This window comes from Oryx dammah, unplaced genomic scaffold (assembly GCF_014754425.2).
Source record: "Oryx dammah isolate SB20612 unplaced genomic scaffold, SCBI_Odam_1.1 HiC_scaffold_26, whole genome shotgun sequence".
Lineage (NCBI taxonomy): Eukaryota > Metazoa > Chordata > Mammalia > Artiodactyla > Bovidae > Oryx > Oryx dammah.
Window position 1 is genome coordinate 58,748,927 of NW_024070210.1, and position 18,178 is coordinate 58,767,104.

The 18,178-nt window shown below is 43.7% G+C and overlaps 1 protein-coding gene across 1 annotated transcript in view; it reads left to right on the top strand.

The window, feature by feature from the left end:
- The first annotated feature begins 667 nt into the window (after positions 1-667).
- The window catches only part of PYGL (glycogen phosphorylase L), a 55,142-nt gene continuing 37,631 nt past the window's right edge, over positions 668-18,178 (top strand). Inside the window, exons 1-4 of the mRNA XM_040226759.1 lie at positions 668-967; positions 5,721-5,822; positions 9,346-9,424; positions 11,599-11,702. Coding sequence (XP_040082693.1) covers positions 725-967; positions 5,721-5,822; positions 9,346-9,424; positions 11,599-11,702 — 528 coding nt within the window. The 5' untranslated portion in view covers positions 668-724. The remainder of the gene's footprint in view (positions 968-5,720; positions 5,823-9,345; positions 9,425-11,598; positions 11,703-18,178) is intronic.

The following is an 18,178-nucleotide window of genomic DNA, read 5'->3' on the forward strand; positions in this document are numbered from 1 at the left end:
GATTGTTATGTATGTCGCTTGAGGAGGAACTAGGACTCTTTTTATCACCGAACTATTTTTTCTTGACTGCTTTCCCTTTGTTCCTGCTTTCCCTTACTTCCCTCAAGATCGTTAACTGCTGTGACCTGTTCAAGGACAAATATTATGGCCAAGCGTAGATCACAAAATGGCTTAGGTCAAGAAAGCTCCCCCCGCCCCCGACCCACCCACTCCCACTCCATCTACTTACGACGCTTTCACACCCAGACATTCTTCTTATACTCAACACTTCGGAGCGGGGAAGCAGGCCAGACTCCCTCCTCTGCCCACTCTCCCCCCTTCCCCATTTGCACAGATCCTGAAAGGAGCGTCCGTGAGTTACCACAGATCCCATTTCAACCGCCAAGAGGATTCGCCGAGGTCCCTCCAGCCGGCAGCGCCCACCGGCGCCCCATCCAGGCATAGCGGGTGCGCAGACTCTCGCCCGCAGAGGTCCCCGCCGGCTGGCACCGACCGTCGCTCCCGCCCCGCCCGCCCCGAGTCCCGAGGTAGGGAGACGGGGAGCCGGGCCCTCCCTCCGCCACCCAGGCAGGCGGGCTGGGACCCGGGGCGGCGCCGCCGCGCCCAGGGGCGGACCCCACACTTTCTTCCGACTCAAAAGCGGCGAGCGGCGAGCGGCGTAGAGCTGCTCCGCCCTGTCCCGCCGCCGGTCCGGAGCCGCACGTCCCGCTTGCCCGCCGCCGCCATGGCCAAGCCCCTGACCGACCAGGAGAAGCGGCGGCAGATCAGCATCCGCGGCATCGTGGGCGTGGAGAACGTGGCCGAGCTGAAGAAGGGCTTCAATCGGCACCTGCACTTCACCCTGGTCAAGGACCGCAACGTGGCCACCCCCCGCGACTACTTCTTCGCGCTGGCGCACACGGTGCGCGACCACCTGGTGGGGCGCTGGATCCGCACGCAGCAGTACTACTACGAGAAGCGCCCCAAGGTACTGCCCGCGCGCAGCGGGGCCGGCGGGCGCTCCCCGGTGCCCTCCGCGGCGTCCTGCCCTTCTAGGAGGGCGGCAACCGAGCGTCGGGGCGATGGCCCCGGCAGGATGGGTGGAGCCCTGGGGGGGGCCTCTCCTAACCCTGATCCTCCCCGCTGCACACACACACACCCCGCGAAGTCCGGGGGAGAGTGTGTGGGCGGCGGGTGTGCAGCCGGGGTCAGATCTGGCATTCCGCCAACACCCCAGTTAAGTCTCGGCTATCCGAGCGCCCTCGCCACCCTAACCACTGCGCTTCCCGTCCCCGGGATCTCCTGCAGCAGAAGCCCAAGCCGCCCTCGCCTGTCCACTGGTTTCATAAACTTTTGGGGAGCATCAACTCTCAGCATCTAATCTAGAGAGAGCTGGCGGCTCCAGTCTGAATGCCAGGCACAGTTCTTGGCCCCAAACAGTCGATCCAGAACAAAGGGGATAAAAACCCTGCCTTGGCGGGTGCGGGGTCGGGGGAGTGGGGAGCTGAAGGTTTAGGGAGCCGAGACCTGCCGAGGTCGGCAAATGGCGATAAGATTTAAGGGGGCAGGTGGGGCAGGAGTCGGAGAAAGGCGCATCACAGCCCACAGAGGAGGAGATAAGATGGGGGTTGCGTGCAAGACCCGGGCTGGTCGAAAGCACAACCCGAGTTGTGACGAAGGGATGGGGGAAGTAGGAGGGGGCGAGGGTAGAGGTCCTGAGCCACGCTCAGAGCTCTGTATCCGCGCACACACCCCCGCACCCCAATACCTGGAGTGGGGTGTGGCGCTCCTGGACTAACTTGGCTCCTGCTGGCTGGGGACCGAGGGCCAGGCCACCCCCGGACTGCTGAGGAACCGCCGTTCACAAACCACTCCTACCCACACGGGGGCTGGAGGAGGACTTGGCAGCGAGGTTTGTGTTGTGCCCAATAAGGGTAAGAGAGTGTATTGGAAAGGGTGAAAAATGGGTAAATCCTGGAGACGGTGGCCCAAAAATTTATTACAAATTGTTTTAACACAGAAAGCATGAAAAAGAATAGTCCTTATTCCAAGTGCTCAAAGAGCCCCTCAGCAAAAAATTCCTCAGAGTGAGAAATTGCAGCTCTAATGAAACTTTCAAATGGAAAGTAACTTCCTCACCCCTGATGACTAGGCCTCTACCGGAAGGTAGCAACTGCTAAAATATTTTCTTGCTGCTGCACTGCGGTCAGTGGTGTCAGACTCTTTTAGACCCCGCAGATCGCAGACTGCAGACTGCCAGGCTCCTCTGTTCATGGGATTCTCCCTGCAAGAATACTGGAGTGGGTTGCCATTTCCTTCCTCACGCGATCTCCCTGACCCGGGGATTGAACCCCACGACTCCTGCCGTCTTGTGCACTGGCAGACAGATTCTTTACCATTAGTGCCACCTTGGAAGCCCCAGAATATATCCTAGAAAACACTTTATGTATGCATATATTTCAATTCAATTCAATTCAGTCGCTCAGTCGTGTCCGACTCTTTGCGAATGCATATATTTACTGTATTTTTAATTTGCATAGAGAGAACTACACCTTACATTAAAAATTATTCTTTAAGATTTTAAGATGGAGTGTGAGATGGTGAGCCGTGTTTTAGAACTCCCTCCTCCCCTGACACACACATACATTTCCAAAGCATTTAGTGCCATAGAACACACGCTCACCTTGTATGTTTCTTCTCCAGTGACTTAACTAGGACTTCATAGTTTTCTCCTCTTGAAAGTTTCTGCACTGGGCAAGCATTCAAGCCAGGTATTCTGACAGTGATACAAGTGAACAAGATCTGTTCCACACGTGTTAATCAAAGGTCCCAGCCCTCAGCACAGAGTGGAGCCAGTAGGTGTGTCCAAGCTTCTCTGCCACCTCCCCTTCTGCCTGGCAACTGCAAATGAATCCCACATCTGGATCACATCTGGATCTCTAGGCTCAATTCCTTTTCAGACCCCATTCCTACATTTATAAGTGCTTGGCGATCATAACTAGATCTCCCCTTATTCCCTCAAACTCAGCATGTTAACAACTCAGAATCATCATCCCTCCCAATCCCACCCGCTCTTGTGTTTCTAATGCTAATGGCATCGTCATCCTGACAGGTCATCCAGACAAAAAACTCTGCTTTCACCTTTGACTTCCTCCTGTATTCCCCATTCAGCAGTTCACCAAATTCTGTTGATTTCTGCAGTTTGCCTTGAAATCACCCACTCTCCTCCATTCTCCCTTCTCTGCCTAATTGAGGCCCTGATCTCTGCTCTCCCAAGAACTAGATTTCTAAGTGATTGCTTCCCAGAAGTGGTTAAACTTGGCAGCATGCAACTGAATAAATGGCTAGCAGACTTATTTTGTTTGGTCTGTTAGACATCTTTAAGCAATTTTATTTTCCGTGCCTTTGGGCAGGACATGTCCAACCCAGCTCTTGGCCCACTACTCCTCGTTGTTCTCAGCCTGGCTCCTGAAGGCACTTGAGTTTGCAATCCCATTAAACCTCCTAAAGTGACACACCTTGCCCTCTGCTCAGATCTATAGCACTGGCTCTGGTCGTCTGGCACAGTCCTCTTAATCTAGCACTGAAGGCCCGTCACATCCCAGGTGAGGTTATTTCCCATAACCCTCCTGGGCTTACCATGTTCTCCCACCAACCCGATTTGCCATCCCCATCCTTGCCCTCATCTCCCCACTTCCGGGCCTCTGCCAACATTGCACCCTTCCCTCGAAATGCCATTCCCACCAGGTGCCTCTGCCCAGTTCTCACCTGCCCTGCAAGCCTCAATTGTGTTGCTGTCTTTTCTCTACACCTTCCCAGAACTACCAGGGCCTCTAATTAATGCTAGGAAAAATTTAAATTATTTTTAAAATATTGCATACTGTTTTGTCTTCTTTATTTTATCTTTATAAGCCTTTTGAAAATTTCTGTTTTTGTAAAATATACATAAGATTAATAATAGTAGTGCATGTATATAATCATAGCATATATAGGCAATGTTCAAATATTTCACTACCATCAGTATGTTGTAAATGTTTAATAGAGACCACTAACTAAGAGGATGAGGGAGATCAATTTTTTTAAGGTCTTCTGTATCCCCAAATATAAGGTGCAATCCTGCCCCAAAAAATTTATTTATGGAAAAATAGGAAATCACCTTAAATTCATGTCTTTGGAAAATCTGTCATGCAACAAGCTTCTCTAATTACTTTATTTTATTTTAAAATGCTTTATTTTAAGCAGCAACTTTTTTTTTAGGAAGAGCTTGAAATATCTGAAAAACTCTTAAATTCATGCTAATTTAGAATTCTTAAGAGGGAGAGAAAGAAAATGAACACAGATGTAGTCATTATTCCTGGGGCTATAATCTCACAATTGCAAGTGCTTGATATATATATATACTGTGTTTATAAGCAAGCTTTTTCTAGATCACTAAAAAGTAAAAACGCCATACATAGTGGTTTTATTATAGAGATCATGAAAATGCACACAGAGAAGAATGAAAATAATTGCCCTGATGTTACATAAATGGATGTTTGTGGCTTGAGAAACTCTTCCTTTTTATGAGTGGTACCAGGGCACCAGTCATGGGGGTGAGTGGCAACTTGCACCTCTTTGGCCTGCATCTGCCCCCTTTTCCTAACTCACAAGGGTATCTAATAAACTAACAAGAGCCCTAATGATAGCATTATAGATATTAAAGCAACTTGGATAAAAGTAATAATGATGTGCTCTGGAAAATAGTATTAACTATTGACATATTGACTCTCCATAGGAGACTTTGAATTCAATTGTTTCATAAAATGAAAATGGGGAAAACTGAGATTTCTAAATTGACATTTTCTTATAACATTTTAAGTATATATGTGTAACTAATGAGTTAAATACTATAATAAGCATTCCTTATATTGAACTGTATTCATATTTTTTTAGTATTTTCTGCTTGATCAAATCCTTTTTAAGAGGTTGATAAAGTTAATGATCCTTTTTTTAAATTAGTAAACTGTACTTATAGTTTAGGATTTTAGTAATGTATGAGCTTTGCACCTTTCACTTTCAACTCCAGTCGTATTTACCTGGCTTTCACCATGTCAAAGGCAAATAGTTTCTAAGCTGATAGAGAAGTGTCCCATTTCACTGAGAACAAACCCCAATAAACTTGTTTTTCAGAAGAAACTATTGTCAATTCATAGACTTTCTAGAGTAATTTTAATCCTAAAATATTTAATTATAATATTACTTGCACTAACAGTTAAGGACTACGTTGTAGCCAGTGGGTGTGTCTGAAAGGAGTTAAACTTCGTGTTTCTTGGATGACTTGAGGTACACTCACAGCCAAGCCCACCTGACCATCATCCTAGAAACATTTTACAGATGAATGATGGGCTATGTCATTCTGACCGTATGTTTTACCCAAAACATACGCTTTTTCATGAGGCTTGTGAATCAGAAGAAAAAACCCACAAAACACTGAATCTACTTAGTTGGATGAGTTTGCTTTCACCCCGGCCCCCTGGGAGTAAAAGATATTTAAGTGTTACCAAAACCAGGATAGAAGATGGTTTTCCCATTTTGTCAGTAGTGCTTTTCTTTAGCCCTTCATGCATCTATAGGCGTCTTATCTGAACCTGAGTTAAAGTAGTCCTGCCTATTTGTTTTTTATTGGTTACCTTGTGTTTTTATGTTGACAAGTAAGGTTGGCCTCGTAGCTGTTCACATGACATCATTTTTCTTTGTTTCAGAGGGTTTATTACCTCTCTTTGGAATTTTACATGGGCCGAACATTACAGAACACCATGGTCAACCTTGGCCTGCAGAATGCCTGTGACGAGGCCATCTACCAGGTACATTATCTCTGTATTTCTCTCATTCTCTCCCTTTAAATTTCAGGTTCAACTCAGGAACCTTGGGGAGAGATCATCCTCCCTAAAAGAAAGAAAAAAATAAGATGAAAAATTGTTTCTATATACATGGCTGTTACAAACTATTAGAAATGTACACTATAGTACTACTGATCTCTGGTTTAAGAGGAACACAGTTAGAAAACTAGTTTTGCCCCATGAGAATTTTGTTCTGCAATCAGTTTTTGACAGCATTCCACAACAAATTGCGTTTTAGAAATTTGCATCTAAACAGCCTTTAAAGAGTACTTGAGTCCCTGCTGTCAGAATCACAAGCTTTTCTTTGGACTCCTGTCTACTTTTAAAAAATGATCAAAATTTGACTGTTCTTTGTATATCAAGACATTATCTGAAATTAATAAGCTTTTAAAATTCTGTTGTCATACTTTCTCCATTGCTTCATGAGATGTAAAAATACACTTCCTCTTTAAATGAGAAGCTTGAGGTCTTGAACCTGATGTGCTAATTTGTTTGTATGAACATATTTAACTGGTCCTCTCCTGACCTTCAAGTATATTCTTACCAAAAATAGTCATTAACTTTTCTGATGTGGTTGATGGGAGGAATGTGTATTTGCAAAGATGCACTCTAGATGAGAGACTGTTTAAATTGCTTTTGTCCTGGCATGGGGTTGTTGTCCCCTCATGTGGACAGCTGCTTGTCACTAGGGCTGGTTTCCTTCATGTGGGTTTAGCAGAGCATTCCGTGTCAAAGAACAATTGCAGCTCCTCTCTGCTTCCCTTTTCTTTGCTTCCCTTGATATCAGCTGAAAAAATATACTTCCTTTGGACCAGAATCCAACCAGGTGGGATGAAGTGACTCCTTGCTCAAGGAGTATAGCCTACTCTAGACTCAAATGTTTAAGAGTGTTACAAATCCTAAGCACTAACCCTAACCCTAACCCTAATTATTAAGGTATTAGCAGTTGGCGTCACAGGGACCCCAGTACTCTAGTGAACCGGGAGCAAATTTGAAAGCCCTTTTAACAATAAATAGAGGCAGATCCATTTTTTGAACTCTTTAGAAGATGCAGTTATCAAGACTTGTACAGAAAGCAACTTTTGATATAAAGATAGGAATTCAAATTGGTAACCAGACCCATGGCAACTGGGGTATCCACTTTAAGCATGCATTTTTAAATGTGTATGTTTCCATGTAAAACAACATCTAATTTCATGGATTGCATCACTTTCAGATAAGAATACAATCATTTCACAAAGGACCATCATTAGCCAGGCATGGGCTAGATTATTATCTAGTCAGCAGAGGACAGGTCTTTTAATTTATCTGATCATCAGTTTCCTCATGATAAGATGAGCAGTCCAAAGTGATCTCTGCTGCTGCTGCTGCTGCTGCTGCTGCTGCTGCTAAGTCACTTCAGTCATGTCCGACTCTGTGTGACCCCATAGACGGCAGCCCACCAGGCTCCCCCGTCCCTGGGATTCTCCAGGCAAGAACACTGGAGTGGGTTGTCATTTCCTTCTCCAATGCATGAAAGTGAAAAGTGAAAGTGAAGTCACTTAGTCATGTCCGACTCTTAGCAACCTCATGGACTGCAGCCTACCAGGCTCCTCTGCCCATGGGATTTTCCAGGCAAGAGTACTGGAGTGGGTTGCCATTGCCTTCTCCAAAAGTGATCTCTAGGACTGCACAATTTTGATATGAAACTATACTGCTGCTAGTGGCCTCTGGCTGCGTTGGTTCTAACACTTGAGGACAGAGAGCTGACTGTCAACTAATTCCATCCATCCCCAAGGTTATAGATGCTCCTCAGCCTCTCACAGTCTCTCTCTTTCTTTCTTTTTTAAATTGAATATAGTTAATTTTGGGGGCTTCCCTGGTGGCTCAGAGGTTAAAGCGTCTGCCTCCAGTGTGGGAAACCCGGGTTCAATTCCTGGGTCAGGAAGATCCCCTGGAGAAGGAAATGGCAACCCACTCCAGTATTCTTGCCTGGAGAATCCCATGGACAGAGGAGCTTGGTAGGCTACAGTCCATGGGGTCACAAAGAGTCGGACACGACTGAGTGACTTCACTTTCATTTTCACTTTATAGTTAATTTACAATATTGTGTTAGTTTCAAGGGTACAGCAAAGTGACAGATATATATATATATTCAGTTCAGTTGCTCAGTCATGTCCAACTCTTTGCAACCCCATAGACTGCAGCACACCTGGCCTCCCTGTCCATCACCAACTCCCAGAGCTTGCTCAAACTCATGTCCATTGAGTCAATGATGCCATCCAATCATCTCATCCTCTGTCGCCCCCCTTTTTAGATTCTTTTCTATTATAGGCTATTACAAGATACTGAGTATAGTTCCGTGCTATACAGCAGGTCCTTGTTGTTCACCTATTTTATATGTAGTAGAGTGTGCATATGTTAACCCCAAACTCCTAACTTATCTTCCCCGAGACTGTTCCCTTATGATCTGTTATCTACCCCAGAGAGAAGTAGAGGATTTTAGGCCCATCCCAGCTGGACCACAGGACTGAGGTTTCCCTGACTGCAGTCTGGCCCCAGATCTTACAGGCAGAGACTCACTAACTGGTTTTGGGTTAACAACCTTTGACCTCAGTGAGTAAATACGTTGTAGTCATGAAAAGATGAACTTTAGTCCATCCCAGAGAATCTGACCTCATATCTTTCCGTAATTTTCAAATTTAGTCCAGGTAGTGTGGACTTAGTACTAGACTATTTCTGAGGTTCTACCCTGACAACAAAAAAATTACTAAGAAATAGTAATAGCCAGTATTTATTGAGGAATATCTACCCAGGAATCATTCTGAGTGCTTTTTTTTGTATAATCTCATTTAATTCACAGTCCTAAATGAAATAGATATTATTGTCATTGTTTTATTTTAGTTGCTAAGACGTGTCCAACTCTTTGCGACCCCGTGGACTGCAGCCCGCCAGACCCCTCTGTCCATGGAATTTCCCAGGCAAAAATACTAGAGTGGGTTGCTATTTCCTTCTCCAATAGATACTATTATCCTCATTTTATTTTAATTTTTTTTTTAGTTTTATTATTTTTCTTTTGGTTGTATGGCACAGTTTGCAGGATCTTGGTTCCCCCACCAGGGATTGAACCTGGGCCCCTGGCAATAGAAGCAGGGAGTCTTAACCACTGGACTGCCCCCATGTCCTCATTTTTAAACAGGAGATAAAAGTCATGGGGAGATTTAGTACCTTGCCCAGGGTCATGTAACTAATAAATAACAGAGTCGTAATGGATATTTAGAGCCCATACTCTTCTCCAGTCCGCTGCTGTGCCCTCACAGACAGTCTGCATCTTCAGTCACCAGCATCTGCAGGGGTTATCTGATGTCAGTTCTAGCACTGACTGACCTGGAAGGATTGAGTTCACAGATGAACCTGGATGCCCAACCCAGAGCTTTAGGACATGACTGCTCTCTCTGAAGTGGCCTGTTTGTATCCACATTCAATGTTGTTTTCCTTTCATCCCCAGCTTGGATTGGATATGGAGGAGTTAGAAGAAATTGAAGAAGATGCTGGGCTTGGCAATGGTGGGCTTGGGAGGCTTGCTGGTAAGCGACATTGTGAATGTGCTGTGTTGTCTGGCTATTGACACCTTCTCAGATGCCACGCACGACTATTCCTGTAGAACCAGCAGACTGTCTAGGAGAAGTGCAAGGTGTGACCTAGTAGTAGATGTATTTGTTTTTGGCTCTGCACTGTGGTTTGACCAGCAAATCCCATGGACAGAGGAGCCTGGTAGGTAGGCTGCAGTCCATGGGGTCGCTAGGAGTTGGACACGACTGAGTGACTTCACTTTCACTTTTCACTTTTCACTTTCATGCTTTGGAGAAGGAAATGGCAACCCACTCCAGTGTTCTTGCCTGGAGAATCCCAGGGACGGGGGAGCCTGGTGGGCTGCCGTCTCTGGGGTCACACAGAGTCGGACACAACTGAAGCGACTTAGCAGCAGCAGCAGCAGCAGACAGACAGTAGAGAAAGGAACTTGAACAAAAGAGACATTGCTTAAAAAGTTTGGCGACATTGCTTCAAACCCCAAAGCTAACCAGATGCTTCCTGTGCCCTGAAGGGTTTCCACAGTGGCCCCTTCACTTCACTGTTCACAACTGCTCAATTCACATACTTGTGTGGTAGGACCTAAGTTGTTTAGCCCTTGTGTTATCATCTTGTGCATTGGACAGTTTGCTTTTTGATTGACTAGTAGGCAGTGATACACTTGTTATACTGTTCAGTTCAGTTCAGTTCAGTCGCTCAGTCGTGTCTGACTCTTTGCGACCCCTTGAATCACAGCACGCCAGGCCTCCCTGTCCATCACCAACTCCCGGAGTTCACTCACACTCACGTCCACCAAGTCAGTGATGCCATCCAGCCATATCATCCTCTGTCGTCCCCTTTTCCTCCTTCCTCCAATCCCTTCCAGCATCAGAGTCTTTTCCAATGAGTCTACTCTTCGCATGAGGTGGCCAAAGTACTGGATTGGTTCAATTTAATTAATGAATATCCTTTTTTGTATGGATTCAGTTTGCGTTTTTAATCCAGAAGTTATTTTTCAACAAATATAGAGGAAGATATTAAAAATGTAATGCCAATACCATTAAATTAAAAATATGCATCCTGGACTTCCCTGGTGGTCCAGTGGTTGGAAATTTGCCTGCCAGTGCAAGGGACACAGGTTTGATTCCAGGTCCAGGAAGATCCTACGCACCATGAGGCAACCAAGCCTGTGCACAACTACTGAGCCTGCACTCTAGGACCCTTGTGCCACAAGAGAAGCCACGGCAATGAGAAGCCTTGTGCACTACAGCTAGAGAGTAGCCCCTGCTTACCACAACTAGAGAAAGCCTGAGTGCAGCAACACAGAACCAAAAATAAAATAAGTTTAAAAAAAAATTCAGCCAACAAGGCCGTGTATTATCACAGAACAACTCTAGAGGTTGGCCATTCCAAGGTTTATTTATTCAGCAGCACAGTTCAGTCAGGACTCTGCATCTCTGTGGTTCTTTTGACTTTTCACGGAAAAAAGACAGCAGCAGTAAGGAGAATCTTTAACTGTACCCAGCAGACCTCCTAGCAGCTCTCATTGGATAGAATCATTCATCGTGTGCTGAGGCCAAAACCAAAACTGGTGAAGGACATAGAATTACCATGAAGAATCTAGTCAAGAACTACTTGACTAGCCTAGAAGTTTAGTCAAGCAATATTCACTTCCAGGTCCAGCCTCCCTGAAGCATAACCTGGTATGTGAACAACACTGAAATTCCATTAGCCAGAAAGAGAGTCTGCCACAGATGTCCCAGTCGGTCAGATGGGTCACATGTAAATTATACATGTCTTTTCAAGCAAGGGGGCATGGAGACAGGTTTCCCTAGAAAGGGCAGTGCGAGGGACAAGGACATGTCTAACACATACCAGTTTCCTTAGCTATTCTCAAATGGAATGCCAACATGTACGTAGTAGTAGTTTCTAGATTGTGAGATAATAAATGATGTTTGTCTTCTTCTTTATGCATTTTTATGTTTTCTAACTCTTCTATGGTATTTATTTTATTATAATTGGGGAAAATGTGACTTTAAAAAATTAATACTCACTGTGCAGCAGTCTCTGTGCTTTAAAATACAAATATGGTTTCTCATAGAAAAATGTTTTGTGGCTGCCATGTTTTTTAGAGAAAGACAAATTTTTACTTACCTTGATAACTCTTTCGCTTGTGCTCGGTTTAATTTAGCCTGCTTCCTGGATTCCATGGCAACTCTGGGGCTTGCAGCCTATGGATATGGCATCCGATATGAATATGGAATCTTCAATCAGAAGATTCGAGATGGATGGCAGGTATGTGACTCATATTTTTTAATTTTGTCAGTAAAATTTTGCCGTGATGTTCTGGATGATTTATAATTTACAGAATTTAACAGAGGGTGTTACTAATTTCTATAGCATTTGATGAATTCTGTCAGTCTCCCCACTTTGCTCCCCATGTAAGCTCCCTAAGAGCCGAGAGCCTGCCAGTATCACCAGTATCATTTACCACCAGACCTATAGCATCTTTTACAGTGCTAGACTCATAGGGATGCTATGAAGATACTTATCACTGAGTACCTGAATGCAGACCACCTTTAATGAGCAATGTCCTATCTCTGCAGCATGCAAAATGGAGGAGCATGTCTTTTGACTCATGATCTTTCCCAATAGCCCTTGAAGGTAGGAAGCATGTCATCATTTTTGTAGGTGAGAAAACTGAGGCTCTTAAGAGGTGAAGTCACCTCAGATCACACTTTTGGTAAATCTGCATCCCCAGATTTCCCAGTCACAATCAGTATTCTTTTCTACATTCAGAGTCTTGCCCTCTTTAGTATGCCTTTTTTGTTCAGTCACTCAGTTGTGTCCAACTCTTTGTGACACCATGGACTGCAGCATGCCAGGCTTTCCTGTCTTTCACTATCTCCCAGAGGTTGCTCAAACTCACATCTTAATATGCCTATCTTATTAGATATATAAACTCAGTTTTCTGCTTTTTTTTTAATATAACAGTAGGCAGCCTTGTTAACTATTATATCAAATAAATCTGGCACATATTTAATATGTGTAATTATAGTGCTCCATAGAAAATTGCACAAATAGTAATTAATCCATATAAATGACCCTCATTTTATCTTCATATAACCAAACCAGATTCTTAAGTATTTGTTTCTGTTTATCTTTAGTAATCCTTTGAGCTACAGTCATATAGCTGTCTATGCACGGACAGTTTTCCTTGAGGTTAAATGTGATTTAGGCTTTCTCTTTCTCCCTATCCTTGTCTCATACCCATACCCCAAAGATACTGGATTTTCAAGAAAGCCTGACCTCTCTGAGCCCTTGTCAGAGTTCTAAGAGTCAGTCCAAAGGCACCGCACTCAGGCATTGGGTTGGGGGACCTAGGCTAGAGCTAATCCCCAGGGAAGGGAACGATGAGAAGCTGAGTGTCGTCACCATCTGCTTTTTCCTCCCTCAGTATTTGGATACTTTCTGGGCCAAAGAAAGTAGATACTAAAATATTTGATTTGACGAGAGGTTGCATCGAGGAAAGTCCCAGAAGGAGAATATTGGAAACCTATAGAAAGACAAACTTCCAAATTTTGTTAAGGACCAGTGTATCTTCAGGGGCTTCCCTGATGGGCTCAGTTGGTAAAGAATCTGCTTGCAATTCAAGAGACTGCCTGCAATGCAGAAGACCTGAGTTCGATCCCTGGAGAAGGAAACGGCAAACCACTCCAATATTCCTGCCTTGGAAATATCATGGACAGAGGAACCTGGTGGGCTACCGTCCGTGGGGTTGCAAGACTCTGACACAACTTAGCCACTAAACCACCACCACCAATGCATCTTCAATTCAGTTCAGTTCAGTCACTCAGTCATGTCATACTCTTTGCAATCCCATGAACCGCAGCATGCCAGGCCTCCCTATCCATCACCAACTGCCAGAGTCTACCCAAACCCATGTCCACTGAGTCAGTGATGCCATCCAACCATCTCATCCTCTGTCGTCCCCTTCTCCTCCTGCCCTCAATCTTTCCCAACATCAGGGTCTTTTCCAATGAGTCAGCTCTTCACATCAGGTGGCCAAAGTATTGGAGTTTCAGCCTCAGCATCAGTCCTTCCCATGAACACCCAGGACTGGTCTCCTTTAGAATGGACTGATTGGATCTCCTTGTAGTCCAAGGGACTCTCAAGAGTCTTCTCCAATACCACAGTTCAAAAGCATCAATTCTGTGGCACTCAGCTTTCTTTATGGTCCAACTCTCACATCCATACCTGACTACTGGAAAAACCATAGCCTTGACTAAACGGACCTTTGTTGACAAAGTAATGTCTCTGCTTTTTAATATGCTGTCTAGGTTGGTCATAACTTTCTTTCCAAGGAGTAAGCATCTTTTAATTTCATGGCTGCAATCACCATCTGCAGTGATTTTGGAGCCCCCCAAAATAAAGTCAGCCACTGTTTCCACTGTTTCCCCATCTATTTGCCATGAAGTGATGGGACCGGTATCTTCAGCTGCTCCTAAACCAATTAGGAGGCAGTATTGGGTAGGAAAAAACATTTGGGCTCTAATTTGAGATCTCATTTCTAATTTGAGGCCTAATTGCAACTCATTACCCTTATGAGTTATGCTGCCTTGATTAGGTTACCTAACTTCTCTGAACCTGGGTTTTCTTGTCTGCAAAATGGAGGTGCCAGCTTCCCAAAATTATGACAAAAATATGTAAAATGTCTTGCACACAAGTAGGTACTCAAGAATGTTAATTTTGCCTAATTAAAGGAGGATACTTTCACAAATTATGGCATTATATAATATATTAATATAGCCATTGATATTATGTTCTTGATTAATTATAGTAAAATGGGAAATTGTTTATGTTAGTTGAAAAAAAAGGGATATAAGATCATGTGAATAGTATGACCTATCCAAAGGAAGCAAAAAAGATAAAATGCTAGGGAAAAAAGTGTGTGTATATATATATATATATACACACACATACATATCTCAAAGGTTCAATAGTAATTAATTATCTCTGGGAGATAGGATATGGGTGACTTTGACTATCCTTTTATTCTTCTACATGAGTCAGAGTCTATAAGAAATGTGTATTTTATAATCATAAAAAGTTATAAAAAATAATTGGCTGCTTTCTACAATGAAGAAATCTAGGGTTACATGGTAAGAAGCCTAGCTTGGCATCATTTCCAGCAGGACCAAGATTTTAACACACCATAACCAAGCAATACATGGTATTCATTCTCAGTCTTTGTATCCTGTGTGATACTCATTATCCCTCACAATGTTTAAGGATTTTATTTGTTACTTTTCTGTGAAAGATTTCGTTTTAAATTCAGCTGCTCAATCTCAAGAAAATTCTTTCAAGTGCATTTTCCCCAAAGTGTTATGAAAGACCACTCTGTTATTCACACCTTTGACCTTTGCTACCTTTAAATGGCCTTATTCCAGGAAACCTTCCCTTCTCTCCTGTGAGACCCAAGAAGTATACATCCCCAGTGTTTTAAGGGAAAAAGAGAGAACAAATGGCTTTGGCTAGTCTTCAAAGCTAGCTTCACTATTATCCTTTATCACTTGTTTTGTTATAACTTGAGGTAGAGTCAGAAAGGCACCTAATTTTATCTACCATAGCCATTGCTCACTGGGATGGGATTTTAAAGAGCAAAGATAAAATACATCATACCATAAAAAAGAAACTATTTCCATTAAATATATATATATACACATATATCTTTCAGGAAAGCAACATGATTTTTCAGCCCATGGTCACTCCCTGACTCACATCAGCTACAGGGTTGCTCATACCATAGAAAAGGCTGACGAAAATTGCACAGGCTAGGAAGATTTTTCGGAGAAGGCAATGGCACCCCACTCCAGTACTCTTGCCTGGAAAATCCCATGGACAGAGACGGAGGAGCCTGGTAGGCTGCAGTCCATGGGGTCGCTAAGTTGGACATGACTGAGCAATTTCACTTTCACTTTTCACTTTCATGCATTGGAGAAGGAAATGGCAGCCCACTCCAGTGTTCTTGCCTGGAGAATCCCAGGGATGGGGGAGCCTGGTGGGCTGCCGTCTATGGGGTCGCACAGAGTCGGATGCAACTGAAGCGCCTTAGCAGCAGCAGCAGCAGGAAGATTTTTAAAGGGTGATGGACTTTCAGTTTTTGAAGGCTCTCTTCAAGGAAGATTTGGAGTAACAAAGTGTTCTTTGTGAACTCCACCCTGCCCTCAAAGAAAATAATTTTATTGCTAAAATGCTTGACCTACCTTGAACTCTACTGGGGATCATAGAAACCTTATCAGGAATAGTTCTCTGAAAATGATTGGACACTGGGAGAGAAAGGGGGAAAGACAATTGCGACAGCCTCACATTAAAGTTTAACAGTCACGTGCTAAAGTTCTGGGTGGAAAAGTATGCTGGCAGTAGAAATCTCAGAGTTGAATCGAGCCATCTGCTGGAACCTTCTGTCTCTTAGAGCCCGTGCCCAGCCTGCTCTGACTAGCCATGCACAGTTCACATTACCCAGCAAGCTTCCTGTGGCCACTGTTGAGTTCTCGGTGCTCCCCAGAAACATTTTTCAGTGATTGATTTCATCAGACAGCAAAGTTTGTTGACACCACCTGATTTTTACTCACTGGTTCTTCATGTCCTGTGTAGCCCACAATTGAGAGGAAAAGCATTTCTTAGTATTCAATCACTAACAGACCCTGAGCTGACCTCTGCTTCCATGCTGGCAGGAATAGATTCCATTGAGTAATTTCTCTAGGAAGATGCCAGATCCAACTGCCACACACTCCTCACCCCTACCCAGAGGGGCACTTTGCTCCTCATTCCAAGTCTTCTGCTTGCTTTATCTCAGCTCCTTTTCATCTGGGATGTTCAGATCCAAACAGCCCACTTGGATATAAATGAAAGCTCTCCTCCCATCTGGCCCCTGCTCTTCATATGGCTCCGCAAGCTGGGGCGTTCAGGGATCACTGGCTACATGGAAATCTAAATTTACAGGCTAATTTGTTGGAAGGAAGCAGGATAGAGGAGGTTTATCACCACCCCACAGCCTTTGTGGATTGGGTGGGGGGCAGTTCTCTCTCTTCTGATCTGCTCATACCAGCTTGTGTTTATGAAACATCTATGCTTCAATTTACCTTAAAAAACAAGCTTTGTATAATTGAGGGAATTATTGACAGATTCCTTGCCAAAATCAAGAAGACTCAATAAAGAATAGCAAGCTAGGAGTTCTATTCTCCTACAGAATGTGTTAAGTAACCCAGTGGAATTAAAATCAGCCATTATTTGCTGGGGAAAAATCAGACCAACACTGGATTGCACTGAGAGTGACTGGCTGACTAGTCAGTCCCTTATCACTTAACAGTGTGTCCTCAAAAGAGCAAATGCTGCCTCGGACTTGCACGGGAGGGGCCGGTGGTGGGAAGCCCGGAGTTCAGTTTCTCTTCTATGGGCATTTCATTCTGCTTGAGGGGAGAACAGTCTGAATCTGCTGCATTTATCAGCAGAAAATATGTTGTCCCCTTAATCTGTGCACATTTTTTGAGAGGAAAGCTGTTTCTGCTTCACTGTCCTCCTGGTTCATGTACAACCTGAAGGTGTATATTAACAACAGTCCTGCATGCTGAAATGAGGCATCTAGGCCCTAAGGTTCATTCCTGTTACAGAGATTAGTGTTCACATTAATCAGTATTTGAAACCCAGAACCTGCCCCCTTGCCTAAGTGCAGCACAAAGTGTTTTGTAATTAAGGATGTTTGATGCTTTGTGGATATTCTCATTTATTTTTCATCAAGTTTCTAGTTATTAATATGAGCTAGTGGGCTCTAACTTTACCAATCTCTTATCAACTGATAAAAATTCTGTCCTTTCCTTGTTAAATTTCATTGTCTTTTTTGTTATTCTCTTTATGCCGGGGATAGCGGAAGTCTCAGATCTGAATTATAGTTCCTGACGTTGTATCACAAGGTAGCTCCTGGCCGCACCATGTACCCAGTGTCTTCATGTTAAGATGCAGACTTTTAAATGCAAATACTGCCTGAGACTCTGCATTTGAACAGGATGCATTTTACTGATTAGCTCACATCTAGGTCCAGCCTTCCCGAGGCTTCCTCCTGCATTTGCTACATTCTCCTGTCTCCAGCAGCCCTCTAACTCCAGACCTTCCATCTAAAGATGTTGTTTCTGAGTCCCCTCTTCATTCATCATGTTGCTGGTAGTTCCTGTTAATGGGCAGCTTACTAACATTCCCAATATAAAGTCATGATCAGTGTTTGAATAAATGGATATGTGTTAGCTTGTCTGGCTGTTCACATTAATGTTTTATCTAATATCTCAAAAGTTAGCTGTGTTTGTTCACCTCTCTCCACACTGCCTGGTGCAGACACTGAACTCATATGTAGGTGATCATGAAGCATCCAGCATTGTGTGATAATTCATAATTAATATCTCTTTAAACTAAAGCTGAGTTTTCTATGAGGGAAGGGTGAGGAAGCAAATAGGTAAAATAACCATATTTAGGGTAATCTCATTGACAAGAGAACTTTGTATTAAAAAACCTTAACCCTCCCTTCTTGCCAGAACACAATTCCATCTTTTAATATATATACAATATTCTAAAGTTTTCACTAACAATATCTTTAAAAATGTACCCCCCTCCCACCATATGTTTGGTCATTGTTTTGGTATTTTTATGTTTCTTTATAGACAACAAAATTTATTTGATGTCCAGGATGCCCTAAATACAAATTCTGATCTTTAAAATTG